Source organism: Pituophis catenifer, unplaced genomic scaffold, assembly GCF_029215685.1.
Source record: "Pituophis catenifer annectens isolate HBS135680 unplaced genomic scaffold, rPitCat1.0.hap2 SCAF_12, whole genome shotgun sequence".
NCBI classification, from domain to species: domain Eukaryota; kingdom Metazoa; phylum Chordata; class Lepidosauria; order Squamata; family Colubridae; genus Pituophis; species Pituophis catenifer.
In genome coordinates this window covers 656,419-671,908 of record NW_027256892.1, presented here as the reverse complement: position 1 = coordinate 671,908, position 15,490 = coordinate 656,419, and the positions used below count along the sequence as shown (strand labels likewise).

At 46.9% G+C, this 15,490-nt stretch overlaps 1 protein-coding gene across 3 annotated transcripts in view; it reads left to right on the top strand.

The window, feature by feature from the left end:
• The window catches only part of SLC39A14 (solute carrier family 39 member 14), a 53,814-nt gene that overhangs the window by 23,709 nt on the left and 14,615 nt on the right, over positions 1-15,490 (top strand). For all 3 annotated transcript variants that reach the window (XM_070952410.1, XM_070952409.1, XM_070952408.1), the window contains exons 2-5: positions 1,154-1,439; positions 3,184-3,370; positions 9,905-10,074; positions 12,681-12,803. In XM_070952410.1, coding sequence (XP_070808511.1) covers positions 1,164-1,439; positions 3,184-3,370; positions 9,905-10,074; positions 12,681-12,803 — 756 coding nt within the window. In that variant the 5' untranslated portion in view covers positions 1,154-1,163. The remainder of the gene's footprint in view (positions 1-1,153; positions 1,440-3,183; positions 3,371-9,904; positions 10,075-12,680; positions 12,804-15,490) is intronic.

Sequence of the window (15,490 nt, the reverse complement as noted above, 5' to 3'; positions counted from 1 at the left end):
AACCTTGAGCCTTGGAGATATTCGAACCAGCAGAAATTGCAGGCAGCTGTGTTAATAACAGGGTGCACTAACCCCTGTACTATCAAGGCTCTTTCCCTTCGTCTGGCAACTCTGTGCATGCGCACGCTGGGAACAGGCCCCAGCTGTTCATCTACCTCACTGATGTCTGACTCTGAAGGCAGCTGATAGGTGTTACGTCCGGACGGCAAGCACGAGCGGCCAATAGAGCAGCCAATTGGTCCATGTGCGGCAGGTAGCTGGCGGGAAATTGGTGGCTCCTGATTGGCCCAGCTTCTGACAGCTGAGTATAAAAGAGCTGTCAGTGCCTCAAACGCTGCTCGCTCTCCATGGTAGTTAGCTAACCAGAGCGAGTCACTGTTAGCTGTTATTGTTAGCCAATAAACATGTTGTGAAGTGTTTATCCTGCCTCACCTCCCTTCCGGATGCGCTTCATGGTGTTGGTGATCATCTTTAAAGCGCTCCATGGCTTAGGGCCGGGGTACTTATGGGACCGCCTTCTGCCACCAATTGCCTCCCACCGGCCAGTTCGCTCCCACAGAGAGGGCCTCCTCAGGGTGCCGTCGGCCAGACAATGCCGGTTGGCGACCCCCAGGAGGAGAGCCTTCTCTGTGGTGGCACCTACCCTCTGGAACAATCTACCCCCAGAGATACGAGTGATCTCCGACCTCAGGACTTTTCGTCGGGCCCTAAAAACTTACTTTTTTCAGTTAGCCGGTCTGTCTTGATTTTAGGGTTGGTTTTTAAAATTTTGATACTGATTTTAAATTGACAAATTTTAAATTATGGGCCAAATTTATTAATTATTTTAAATCTGTTTTTAATTGTAATGTTATGTATAAATGTTTTTATTTTGGCTGTTCACCGCCCTGAGTCCGAAAGGAGAAGGGCGGTATAGAAGTTTGAATAATAAATAAATAAATAAATAAACTGTCATACGGCCCTAGCCCCATCTCTGCCTCCGACGCAGAGCCCTCATCAGAGCCTTCCCCAGACTCCAGGACTGGCCCATGTTCCCCCCCAACCTCCTCACTGTCCGAATCTGCTGTCAGCTCCGCTGGCCACTAGCCACTGGCGGGCCACAACAGGTTTTCAGGAGCAATGCTAATCCAAGGCCCCGGGTCTGTCTTTTCAGCTTTGAAACCATGTTTTGGAATGGAGGGTTTTGGAGATGGACCTTGGTGCTGCAACTGTACCTCCTACTTCTGACTTCACGGACACGGGCTGGCACAGAGGCCTTGGCCCCACCTCCCATCACAGCAGCCTCCTTTCTGCAGGACCTTTTCCTCCGTTATGGTGAAGAGGACAAGCTCAGCCTGCAGCAGCTGAAATCTCTGTTGGGACACCTGCATGTGGGCGTCGAACGGCACAATGTCAGTCACGCACGGCGGCGGCAGCCACACCACCGGAACATCTCCTGGGTAATCACCTCTGCTTTCCCATTATGACTATCTCCTCCTTTTCATTTCAGAAGAATCTTCATCAACTCCCCCCCCCCCAATTATTACATATTAATGTAATTTATCCAGAGAACCGTTGCGCATGTATAGATTGACGTACAATTCAGGGCTTACGGTGCTTTCATAAGAATTTTAACCTTGGAATTACATTAGAAGAAAACAAACTTACCCTATTTTTCGGAGTATAAGACGCACCGGAGTCTAAGACGCACCTACCTTTTTTGGTGAGGAAAAGAAGGAAAAGAAATCTGCCTCTGCCTCCGAGCAATTTTGCCTCGTTGCTTTAAAGCCTGCTTTACTTGACTTTCGTTTTCGTTTTCAGCATAGCTTGATTAGCACAAGGGGGAAAAAAAAATCTGCTCCCAGCAATTTACCTCTTTGCAGCAAGCAGCAGAGCCCTGTGCAAAACAGCTGAGAGCAAATCAGCTGAGAGTCAGGAGGCCGATCCAATCAAGTTGTGCTAATTAGGCGGTGCTGAAGCTGAAAGGAGCTGAAAAAAGCCTCTGATGATTGCGCAGCTCAGCTGAGAAATGGGGGGGGGCAGGGATTTTTGCTACCAGTTCTCCGAACCACCCGTCTCCATTGCTACCGGATCGGGCGATCCGGTCCGAACCGGGAGCATTTCACCCCTGGTTCAAAATAGGAAGAGTTATATCCTACAGTTTTTGCTCTGTTGGGAGGGTTCATCTAGAGGAGAGTCTTTGGAAAAAGGAAGAGGGGTGGGCTTCAAAAATTTTAGCAAAAGGTTCTCTGCCCAGTTGCTGGGTAGGCGTGGCCATGGTGGGCGTGGCCTAGTCGGTCTTCTGCTCCACGGTGGGGGGGGGGGACATTTTTGCCCTCCCTGGGCTCTGGAGGCTTTTTTCGAGCCTCCGGGAGGACGAAAACGCCCTCCCCAGGCTCTGGAGGCCCTCTTCCGGCTTTCACGAATTTCTGGTAGGCCCGTTTTTCACCCTCTCTGAGCCTCCACGCGTGCCCTGCAATTACCTGCATCCAAAATGGGCCGTGTGGGGACTCCTAGGAAGGGAGGGGCGGGGCGGGGCCAGCCAGGAGTGGGATTTGGGGGTTCCAGCATCGCTGGCTGGGGGGTTCTGCGAGTTGAAGTCCACCCATCTTCAAGCTACCAAGGTTGAGAAACACTGTTACAGAATATCAAAAACTGGCGGTAGGAGTTGCTTCTGAACAGGGTGGATAAAAATCAATGATTTTTTTTTTAAAAAAAAACAAAAAAATCAGATTTTTTTGATTTAAATCGGATTTTTTTTTATTTTTATCGAATTTATTTTAATAAACTTTTGGGGTAAAAATCTATCGTTAGATAGTTTTCTATTGGAGATACATAAATAATTTAGTTTATTCAGCATGAAATGGAGCTTAGTTCTGTAGCATGAGGCTGTATATTCTGCAACACTGGAACTATCGGTGAGTCAACAGCGGGTCAAAGGAGTAGCAGAGATGACAGTTGCTCTTTAAAAATTATGATTTAAATCGAGTTGATTTAAATCAAGCCTTTTTACTAGTGATTTAAACCATGATTTAAATCATGATTTAAATCGACTCGATTTAAATCAAATCCACCCTGCTTCTGAATGCCTGAGAGGGAGGGAGAAGACGCTGTGGTTGAGAAGTTAAGGAAAGGTGATGAGAGGCAGTATCTGAAGACGCCCAAGACCCACTGTGGAAATCTCAAACCTTTTTTGCCTTGTAGTGCTTCAGTTCTTCGGAACTCTTCACCACCCACAATCTGAGTGAATCGTCCCATCTGGGGCAGAGCGAGTTCAAAGACTTCTGCCCGACTATCTTGCAGCAGCTGGAGTCCAGGGCCTGCATGCCAGAGAACCTGGAGAAGGAAGAAGAGGAATGGATGAAGGAAGGGAAACCAAGCGCTACAGAAGGTGCGTGCACTCGACCTGTTATATCTGGCGCCTTCGTGGCATTTAAGCCTTAATCTTCCTAATCACCTTCTCAAGATGTTGAGTGAAGAACAAGTGTCCTTCTAATCCGTTTTCCCTTTCCGGTTGCCTCTGTGCTATAAAGGTTAGTCTTGTAGCACAGAAGCTGCAAGAAACAGAGGGATTAAAAGTGGATGTACAAAGCTTTATTCTCTTTTAACGTTTTTTTTTAAAAAATGTGTGCGTTGCTTTCCAAAACTGGTTTTCAGGAAGCTTCTGAGCCTGCTTGCAAAGATGGCTTTACAACCGCTTAATTTCAAGTAAGTATCTACTTCGGAGAGTCAGTTTGGTGTAGGGGTTAAGATGCTGGCCTAGAAACCAGGAGTTGTTGAGTTCTAGTCCCGCCTTAGGCGTGAAAACTGGCTAGGTGACTTTGGGTCAGTCACCAGGAGACTGTGAGTTCTAGTTCTTCCTTAGGCAAGAAAGCTAGCTGGGTGACTGGTCCAATCACAAGGAGACAATGAGTTCTAGTTCCACCTTAGGTGTGAAAACTGGCTGGGTGACTTTGGGCCAGTCACCAGGAGACTGTGAGTTCTAGTTCTACTTTAGGCGTGAAAACTGGCTGGGTAACTTTGGGCCAGTTCCCAGGAGATGGTGAGTTCATGCAAAAACTATGATGCCTCTTTTGGTCCCTTAAATTCCAGTTTTTCCAATTTAGGGGTTTTAATGTAATTTTTCTAATTGAGGGCCTTTAATGGGTATGGTAGGTTTCTTATAGCCTTGCAGCCTTAAACCACCCATTTAATCCCTTCCATCCCCCAAAATAAATAAATAAAAAAAAAAGCAACAAAGAGATGTACAAAAATGTTGACCTCGTCCTTTTGGTGGATTTGGGAGTGGGAGTTATATACAAATATAAATATATGTAAAATATATTTAATATATGTAAATATATGTAAGTAGGATGTAAAATATATGTAAATATATGTAAAATATATTTAATATATGTAAATAGGATGCTGAAGAAGTTGTATACAAGATCTGAAATGGATCTGAGCACAATTCCTATCTTTCAGAGATAGGACAATCAGGCCCCTAGTTAACAAACACAGTTTTGAGGTATTTTATCCCAAGTTTCTCTTTAAAAAATAATTAACCCATATTGCTTTTTTGGTTTTTTTTTTTGGCTGGTCACAGTTTGCTTTGGCTATAAGCCGGGCAATCCAAGCCAAACTTTTATTGAATGACATAACTCGGATGACATTGCGGTGAGCTTTTTCAATTTCTCAAAACACACGTTCAACTTTTCCATTAGGACTTTGTTTTTCAACCTCAAGCTTTAGCCTCGTCCAGTTACAGGTCGGCTCCCCTGCCGGTGTCTGATCTTTTGACGCCGTTCATGGACTAAGGTTTGAGTTATAAGATGGAACGGCTTCCTTCGCCCACCCCCACGCCTCCCCGGAGGAAAAAATGGGGGGAATTAGCCAACTTGTTTGGAAGAGTTGCTGGTCAAAAGCTTCCAAGTCAACTTGCAAAAGAACTTTTCTGCCATTAGCTTAGACCACGGGTATCAAATTCAAGGCCTGCGGGGCAGTGCTGAAATCAAATTTTTTAAAAATACCGGTTCTGTGGGTGTGGCTTGGTGGGCGTGGCAGGGGAAGGCTACTGCAAAATCTCCATTCTCATCCCACTTCTGGGGGGAAGGATACTGCAAAATCCCCATTCCCTCCCCACTCCTGGGGGAAGGATACTGCAAAATCCCCATTCCCTCTCCACTCCAAGAAAAGGATACTGCAAAATCCCCATTCCCTCTCCACTCCAAGGGGAGGATACTGCAAAATCCCCATTCCCTCTCCACTCCAAGGGAAGGATACTGCAAAATCCCCATTCCCTCCCCACTTCAGGAGAAGGATACTGCAAAATCCCCATTCCCACCCCACCCCTGGGGAAAGGATACTGCAAAATCCCCATTCCCTCCCCACTCCTGGGGGAAGGATACTGCAAAATCTCCATTCCCACCCCACTCTGGGAGGTCGCCAGAGGTGGCATTTGCCGGTTCTCCGAACTGCTCCGAATTTCCACTACCAGTTCTCCAGAACCTGTCAAAACCTGCTGGATTTCACCCCTGCCGTGGGGTGCTTAGATCTGGCCCGCAAGGCCCCCCTTGGAAACTGTGAAGGAGCGGCCCACGGGCGGCCCTCCCAAGCTCCATTTTCACTGGCAGAGGGTTGCGGGAGGCCATCGCAGCTGAAAACGGAGCTCGGGAGCCTATTTTCACTGGCAGAGCACTTGGGCCACCACAGGTGCCCCCCTCCCATGACACGAGTGATGTCAAGCTGGCCACGCCCCCTGGTCCCGCCCACCCCACCCACCCCGCCCACCTGAGGTCAAACTCAACCCTGATGCGGCCCTCAAATCGAGTTTGGCACCTCTGGCTTAGACCTTTCCAGCATCCCCCATGTTTAAAGGCCCATTCTCAGTTTTTAATTATTTGGAGTAAACATGCCCTTCTTTCTTCTCGTTTACAGTGTGGGGTTTCGGGTTCTTCAGTGTTACACTGATTAACCTGGCCTCCCTCCTTGGAGTCTTCATCGTGCCCTGCACTGAGAAGGTCTTTTTCCCACGAATCCTAACTTATTTCATCGCGCTCTCCATCGGCACTCTGTTCTCTAACGCCCTGTTCCAGCTGATCCCTGAGGTGCAGTAAGAACAAACCCTCTCCTGCTCACACATTCCCATCACCCATCACGTCCGCCAATTTGTCTCCTGGTGAACCCGATCGGCTGCTGAATTCTCAGCGGCTTCTGAAATTGGATTCTTCACCTCTCGGGCCCAGGGAGGTTTCCTAAAAATAGAGGGAGTAGAATAAAGGTTCTGCTTCGTGTGTTATGTCCAGGCGTGGGCATGATTTCTACGCCTGCACATGGGACATGTTGACAAAAACCTAGAAGGCAATCCTCAAGTCCCCTCCACAGTTAGATAGCAATAGCACTAAGCACTTAGACTTATATACCACTTCACAGTGCACGGTGCCCTCTCTAAGCGGTTTATAGAGTCAGCCTCTTGCCCCCAACAATCTGGGTCCTCATTTTACCCACCTCGGAAGGATGGAAGGCTGAGACAACCTTGAGCCAGTCAGGATCAAACTGCTGGCAGTGGGCAGAGGGAGGGAGGGAGGGAGGGAGGGAGGGAAGGAAGGAAGGAAGGAAGGAAGGAAGGAAGGAAGGAAGGAAGGAAGGAAGGACGGACAATAGCAATAGCACTTAGACGTATATACTGCTTCACAGTGCTTTTACAGCCCTTGAGCCAGTCAGGATCGAACTGCTGGCAGTGGGCAGAGGGAAGGAAGGAAGGAAGGAAGGAAGGAAGGAAGGAAGGAAGGAAGGACAGATAATAGCAATAGCATTTAGATGTATATACCGCTTCACAGTGCTTTTACAGCCGTCTCTAAGCGGTTTACAGAGTCAGCCTCTTGCCCCCAACAATCTGGATCCTCATTTTACCCACCTCAGAAGGATGGAAGGCTGAGTCAACCTTGAGCCAGTCAGGATTGAACTGCTGGCAGTGGGCAGAGGGTGGGAAGGAAGGAAGGAAGGAAGGAAGGAAGGAAGGAAGGAAGGAAGGAAGGAAGGAAGGAAGGAAGGAAGGAAGGACAGATAATAGCAATAGCATTTAGACGTATATACCGCTTCACAGTGCTTTTACAGCCCTCTCTAAGCGATTTACAGAGTCAGCCTCTTGCCCCCAACATTCTGGGTCCTCATTTTACCCACCTCGGAAGGATGGAAGGCTGAGACAACCTTGAGCCAGTCAGGATCGAACTGTTGGCAGTGAGCAGAGGGAAGGGAAGAAGGAAAGAAGGAAGGAAGGAAGGAAGGAAGGAAGGACGGACAATAGCAATAGCACTTAGACGTATATACCGCTTCACAGTGCTTTTACAGCCCTCTCTAAGCGGTTTACAGAGTCAGCCTCTTGCGCCCAACAATCTGGATCCTCATTTTACCCACCTCGGAAGGACGGAAGGCTGAGTCAACCTTGAGCCTGGTGAGACCCGAAATGTCGAACTGCTTAGCTCTCCATTCCAATCAAAAAAACTGATTTTTTTTTTCCATAGTGCATATTAACAGTGAGAAGTTCTTGAAGGATTGTGCCTCTTAATAAGCTTTGACTATAAATGGAAGCTAGCTTGGTTGCATTTCCAAAGAGCATTATTATAAATGAGAGGTACTTAAACTCCGGGTTTTCTAACACTGCGGTGTCTTTTTGGCCTGTTAAACAATGTAGGCGGGAAAAAGCAATGGCTGAGCATTATAAAGGTCATTTTTTGTGCAAACGAAAGGAAGAAACGCCATGTTGGCACCGGTAGATGGGAGGACATCCTTTTATCTTGACTTCTCAGGTTTCTTTTATCGGTTCCTCTTTCAGTAATTGGTTTATTTTCACTAATGGAGGACATTTCTTGGAGGCTGTGTGAGATCTAATCTTCAGTAAATTGTGGGTTTTGATTGTACGTTTTGGGGACGTCTTAAATATAGCCATGAACTCTAGTTGCAGGTTTTAAAAGACATCATTGTCTCCTGGCATAACATTCTGGCTCAGCTTTGGTGGCATAGCAGTAGATAACCATGTCTCTCGGGCAAAGGTGAGGATCGCAACGAGAGTTCATTTCGCCCTTTATGGGAAAGACTATTTTTATGGCCTCTGTACTAGTCTTCTTACTAATTGGCTTCTCTCATTTGGAAAAAAAAAAAAAGAAGAAAAGAATAAAAAGAAATCATTCCTTTGGAAGCCTTTCAACTTTCGCTTTATATGGATACGTATCTTTTCTTTTATGTACACTGAGAGCATGTGCACCAAGACAAATTCCTTGTGCGTCCAATCACACTTGGCCAATAAAAGAAAATCTATAATGCCAGACTATCTATAGCAAGGGTCTCCAACCTTGGCAACTTTACGACTTGTGGACTTCAACTCCCAGAATTCCTCAGCCAGCATGCGCTGGGAGTTGAATTCCACAAGTTGTAAAGTTGTTGGAGACCCCTGATCAGAGGTGGTACTCAGCAGGTTCTGACCAGTTCTGGAGAACCGGTAGTGGAAATTTTGAGTAGTTTGGAGAACCGGCAAATACCACCTTTGACTGGCCCCACCCCCATCTATTCTCTTCCTCCCGAGTCCCAGCTGATCGGGAGGAAATGGGGATTTTACAGTATCCTTCCCTTGCCACGCCCACCAAGCCACGCCCACAGAACCGGTAGTAAAAAAAAAATTGAATCCCACCACTGCCCCTGATCTATAGCATTGTTTTGCGTAATCCTTTTTTTCCATAGAGTTCATGGGTATTTTCGTTCCCAAACCGTAAAACGTTATGTTTGGTTGCTTGAAAACTAAAATATGTCTTCGTGATCCAACAGGAACAGAAATAATTGTCGATGTGCCATCTCCATTGTCAAATTGTCTCGTTAAACACTGTCGAAATATGACGGTGCCAATCAGTTGTTAAGAATCTCGATGACTCGGGCAACAAATATTTCAGTTCTGCGCCTGTCCTATAACGGAGAAGCATGTACATAGGCAAAAGATGGCATGGTTTTGCCTGCATCACTCTTGGGCTCTGGCACTTCATCGCCTTCTTGAGTCTATGTGCTAAACAGATTTGGGGAAAATGTTCTACTACTGGATTAGAGATAACTTGGAAGTCTACCTCGCTGGAGACTTACAGCTTCAGCACCAATCTGAACACTGTGAGTTGGATCGTAAAATTAGCAAAACTTCCAATCTGGTTGAAATTATGAGATTAATACTAGAGACCCTTATAGCGAGGTTATATTTATTGATCTTCATTGCCTGCGGAGGGTCTCTTCCCTTCCCTTGTGTTTTTGATTATTTATTTATTTGATTGGTTGATTAATTTGCCACCCCTCTCCTATCAAAACGACTCTGGGCAGCTTACAGCCCTAAAAACATTAACCTCCTAATAGATGAGCATTTCCAAAACGAGAAAAACGGAAGTCCCAATCAAAATAAAATTATAGTGAAAAAACAAGGAGAGGGGGAACCAGGATGCACGGGAAGGAGATGGGATTGCCCCATAATTCATCAACCATCTCCAGCGGGGTGATGATGCTCCCTCATTGGGGACCCAGGTCATCTGGCAGTACCAAGTCTTCAGGTCCTTGCAGAGGTCAGAAGGATGGGAGCCAATCTCACCTCAGGGGATAAGATGTTCCGAAGAAGGCCCTTCTCCTGGACCATGTTGGACTTCCCATCAAGAAGGAGCTTTCCGTAGTGCTACGGTGCCCAAGAGTGCTTCAAGCATGCCTGAATCAATCTTGATTTGCATATCAATCATTAATAAATATCTTCTCTCTCTCCCTCTCCCTCTCTCTCTCCCTCTCTCTCCCTGTCCTCTGTTCCTTCTCTCCTCTTTTCATCCCTCGGTGTGAATTCATATTTGTACGTTCTGGTTGTTGTTGTTTTTTTCCCTCCTGTGTCTTTCTCCCTCCTGTGATTTCCTCGGGGCGGGGTTGACCCTGGCAGTCTGGGGATACGGTTTCCTGTGTGTGACCATCATTTCCCTCTGCTCCCTGATCGGGGCCAGTGTGGTTCCTTTCATGAAGAAGACCTTTTACAAGCGGCTGCTCCTCTACTTCATAGCTCTGGCCATTGGCACGCTTTATTCCAACGCCCTCTTCCAGCTCATTCCGGAGGTAGGACAAGGGCCTCCGGGCCTGGGTTATGCAATTGTCGATGATTGTGTGGTGTCTGCAGTGTGACCTACTTTGTGGTAGCCGTTCACCGCTTTCCGGGGAAGTGATACAGAATCACCGAGCTCCTTTCATTTGTACTTAGGGTGGAAATATGCAAGCCATCCAAATATTGGGTTGTGGAGTGTTAGCACAAGGAAACAATGGACCGTTAATTTAGGCGTTTGCCTTTCGGGAAGTGATTTTTTTTTTTTTTATTCATGTAAGAGTAAATCAACTCAATCTGGAACCCGGCATCTTGAGAACAAATGTCAAGGAAGGAACACAGATTAAAAGGGCCAATCTAACTTGGCAGGAATCCCTTATCAACAGAAAATCACAGGTCAAGTGTGCTAGTTTAAGCCAAAGTGTGCTTAATTTAATTTCCTGCTAAGTGCTCTGGCAGCAAATATGTTGACCATAGTAATTTCCCAGGAAAAGGGTTAGGGGAAAGACCAATAGGGAGTGGGAAACGTGTTTCCACATTCTACAGCACAGAGAGCTCCAACGCCCGGACCTCTATTGGGCCATGAGCCGTTCGGAACCGGGGTGCAGAAACGGGCGAGCAGGTGTGCGTGTGCATCCCCATTTGTGTGATTAGCACAGAAGAGCGTGTATGTGCGTGTGCTCCATTTGCACGAGCGGCAGGCGTGCGTGCCCGCCGCTTGTGCAAATGGAGCTGCGTGTGTATGCTTGCCGGCCACTTGTGCGGAAGCATCCCCTCTCTCTCCCCGCCACCCCCACCTCAGCTGCTCTGCCAAGCTGGAAAGATTGGGGAACTCTGCTCTAGCAGACTCCTTTAATGCAGGGAGGCGTGGGGCATAAAAGGCATTGGCCCTTTTCATCCTGCTTTTGTGATGAAGATTTTTTAGCACAGAGTAGCAGATAAGACCCAACTGGAAAATAAGCCCTAGCACAGTGATGGCTAACCTTTTTGCCATTGCGTGCCAAAAGCGGGGGGGAGCGCAGGGGTGTCGCATGTGCATGCGCCCGCACCCATAATTCAGTGCACCCCGCCCCACCGTGCATGTGCGTGCGACCCCTCCGCGTTCTCCCTGCTATTGGCACACAATGGCACAGTGGGACCGGAAGGCCTGTTTTTCGCCTCCCCAGGCTCCAGAGCCTTTCTAGGAGCCTGGGGAGAACAAAAACAGCCTTCTCCAATCCCCCCGGAGGCCCTCTGGAGGCCGGAAATGGCCCATTTCCCGACTTCCGGTGGGCCTGGAACGCCCGAAAATCAGCTGGCCTGCATGCACATGTGTGCTGGAGCTGAGCTAGGGCAACGCTCGCGTGCCCACAGATATGGCTCCGCGTGCCACCTGTGGCACGCGTGCCATAGGTTCGCCATCACGGCCCTAGCGTGATTTTTCAGGATGCTCGTAATATAAGCCGAACCCCTAAAATAAGCCCCAGTTAAGATTGTCAGGATGCATTTAGTACCGTATTTCCCCAAAAAGAAGACCTAACCAGAAAATAAGCCCTAATACGTCTTTTGGAGCAAAAATTAATATAAGACCTGTTTTTATCTTCTTATTTTTGGGGAAACATGGGTAGTTCCAAGTCTTTCTGATAGCCTGTATTCCTCATGAAAGCATGCAAGGCCCACAGTGTATCTGATCTAAAATGAATAGGAAACATACCTTTCACATGCTAATACTGTGCATGACACATCAACTGGTTCATCATGGAACTGAAATGTCAAGTGATGATTTTTGTGCTCCTGTCTCTTAACCGAATTTTTAACTGTGCAACTTCAGTTTGCAACTGGAACTCACCAGCTAAATTGTTGGATTTTATTAGCTTGCTTATTTTACCTTCTACGTATAATGCCAGATTTCAAGTCCAGCATTCTCTGGGACATAGTCTCCATGTGAAAGGAATGTATTCCTATAGAAGAGTGTGCAGCTGTATTGTTGAACGCGTTTTAGAATTGTGCACAAGGCAGAGCATAATTAGAAACAAGAAGTTTAAGATGCACTCATGAAAAGCAGAAACTTCAACACATCAAAATCAAAGATAGCTACACATTCATTTGTTAGTTGCTTAGCAAGAGGAGATGGCATCTGATGCGGGCTAACTTAGAGACATGTTATGTCTCTATGAATTTGTTGCCACTCATGATCAGGAAATGCATTTCTCAGGTAGATTCTGAAGCTCTGGAGCTTTTTAGCTCCTCTTTAGCCTACCCTTAGAGGTGAGAAGAAAAGAAGAGAGAACTTTAGATAAGAGAGGAGGGTAATATTTATTTGTAGGTCTTTAGTTATTCGGGTTTTCTCCCGCGTAAAATTGGAAGTGTCTTGGCGACGTTTCGACGAAGTCTCATTCGTCATCTTCAGGCTGGTGTTTTCGGCTTCGTGCTTCTAGGAGCAATGTGAGCATTGTGAGAAAACACCAGCTTGAAGATGACGAATGAGACTTCGTCGAAACATCGCCAAGACTTCCAATTTTATGCGGGAGAAAACCCAAATAACCAAAGACCTACATACAAACACCCACGAAAACCTCAGAAAACTAATATTTATTTATTTATACTTTTGACAGCCGACCCTTTTTCTCCCCATCTCCTCCAGGCCTTTGGGTTCAATCCACAGAAAGACGATTATGTCTCCAAATCTGCTGTTGTCTTCGGGGGATTTTATCTCTTTTTTTTCACTGAGAAGATACTGAAGATGCTCCTCAAACAGAAGGATCAGGTGAGCCTCAATTGTTCCTGACACAATCTTTAGTTCCTTTCCTTTTGGAACTTAATTGTATTTTCAATCGATCAATCAGAATAGAGTTAGAAGGGACCTTCTAGAAATAACATCATAACTACGTAGTATGATGGACTTGCAGGGCCGGCGCAATGTGTAACATGTTCACACTGGTGCAGTAGGACTGGGTGTTTTGTTAATGTGATTTATTATGGTTAGGGATTTTCTGTCTTCACTGTGAGTTCTATTGTGTTGGGGGGGGGTTGTGTTTATTAGTCATATTTATTAGTCATATTTCTATGCCGCCCACTCTCCGAGGACTCTGGGCGGCTTACACCAAAGACAGTATACTAAATAGCATATTGCCCCCTAATAATCTGGGTCCTCATTTCACCCACCTCGGAAGGATGGAAGGCTGAGTCAACCTTGAGCCGCCTTGAGATTTGATCCGCTGATCTGCTGAACTAGCAGTCGTTATCTACATTTATTATTTACAAAATTATTTACATTTTTTTAATATTGCACTAAATCAGGGGTCCTCAAACTACGGCCCCTGGGCCCGATATGTGCAATGAACGTTTGTGTTGCTGCAGAGAGTCTCCCCCTTCAAGGTCTTTTTGTGTGGGTTGGAGGGGGGCAGAAATTCCGACTCCGGGTCTGCTTCGGCCTCCTGGTGCAGGGCTTTGGGCGAAGGCTGGAGGGAAGCGCCGCTGGTGGCGAAAAGCCGGAGGGCCTCGTTCCAGTGGGACTGCATCATGGCCTGGAACTGGCTGAACATCTCAGCCCGCTGAGCCTCCAGGTGCCGGTACCTGGCCTTGCACTCCTGCAGGTCTCCCCTCTGCTTGGAAAGCCTATGCTACTAGTCCTCAGTGAGGTGCTTCTGCTGAGTCTCCTTCTCAGTCAGATCCAATTTGAACTGAGCTGTTTTGCCAACTCTTTCTTGTGGTGGCTGCTTAGCTCCAACAACTGCTTCCTGTTGGGGCCCTAAGGAGCCCAGGTGGGCAGGAGAGGAGTGGCTGGCAGGAGAGGGGTGAGCAGAGGCCGGCGAGGAACCCTTCGATGTGAGTGACATTGAGTTGGCCATTGAGTTGGCCACACCCACCCAGTCACATGACCACCTAGCCATGCCCACCCAGCCGGTCATTAGTGGTCCATGGGATTTAAAATTATGAATTTAGTGGCCCCTGAGATCCAAAAGACCCCTGAGCTTAGATCCTGCCTGCTTGTTGGAATTCCCCTTTTGAAGTTTCCAGTACTGATTACAGGTACAAAAACAAGGGTAGGACATGTCAGAATTAAGACAGCTGAGCAAACCATGGAGTAGATATTGGAAGGAACAGTCAATAGAGAACGACAAAGGAAAATCATATCTGAGAGAAGAATTGTTCCAACGTACACATAGGGTGAAAGTGCTGAATATGATTGCCTGCATGAACTTTCAGAAAGAAGTATGTGGAAAGTTCAAAGTAATCAGGACACCTAATGATTATGATCTTTTGCAGATTACCAGGCATTACGCATTACGTTGTATAGTCTAGAAATGTTGCAAAACATCTGCGGTATAGAGCAGTTTTGAACTGAGTTATAAAAATGTGGCAATAGCTGTGAAGCTAAAAGCTTTATAGTAATGGAAGGATTCGTTTGGACTGCGAGTCCCTTGGACTGCAAGGCGATCCAACCGGTCAGTCCTAGAGGAGACCAACCCTGACTGCTCTTTAGAAGGCCAGATCCTGAAGAGGAAACTCAAATCCTTTGGCCACCTAATGAGAAGGAAGGACTCCCTGGAGAAGAGCCTAATGCTGGGAACGATGGAGGGCAAAAGAAGAAGGGGACGACAGAGAACGAGGTGGCTGGATGGAGTCACTGAAGCAGTCGGCATGAGCTTAAATGGTCTCCGGGGGATGGTAGAGGACTGGAAGGCCTGGAGGAACGTCCATGGAGTTGCGATGGGTCGGACATGACTTCGCAACAAACAACAACAAAAATGGAAAGATTATAATAATGAGTAATACTGTATATGGTGTCCCGTAGTGAATAGCAAGCCACTCTTATCTGGATGAAACTTGTCTCATAGACCTTGTAATGAACGATATGGCATGGAGATTTTTGATCATCTTGCTGGAAGGCAAGAGCTTAGCGAGAAGAAGTCTTTGGACCTCGTGGTAATTTTGGATGCCATCAGCTGTGGTATTATCTTGGACAACACCCTGGCTAGCATCTACAGCATACGAATCTTCTGAGAGGTCTTCACTAAGATCTACATTGGCTAGTTAAAAACCTTCAGTAATTCTTAGGGGCCATAATGAGCTAGCTCAGAGGTCTCCAACCTTGGCAACTTTAAAACCTGTGGAGTCCCAATTCCCAGAATTCTTCAGCCAGCTTTGCTAGGTTGGAGACCCCTGAGCTAGGTGGAGATGAACTGGGGTTCAATGGAAATTAGAGGGCAGTGTCCATTGGAGAATGCTAATCTCAAGATTTGTGGCCCACCATGGTTTGGAAAGGAAACTACCCACTCCAAGAGATTAAAACCATAGTTTAGGAGCACGGTCACTCAAGCACTCGTCACTTCCCATCTGGACTACTGCAATGCTCTCTACATGGGGCTCCCCTTGGGGTGCACCCGGAGGCTCCAGTTGGTCCAGAATGCGGCCGCGCGGGGGATTATGGGAGCGACGGGGCGCTCCCAT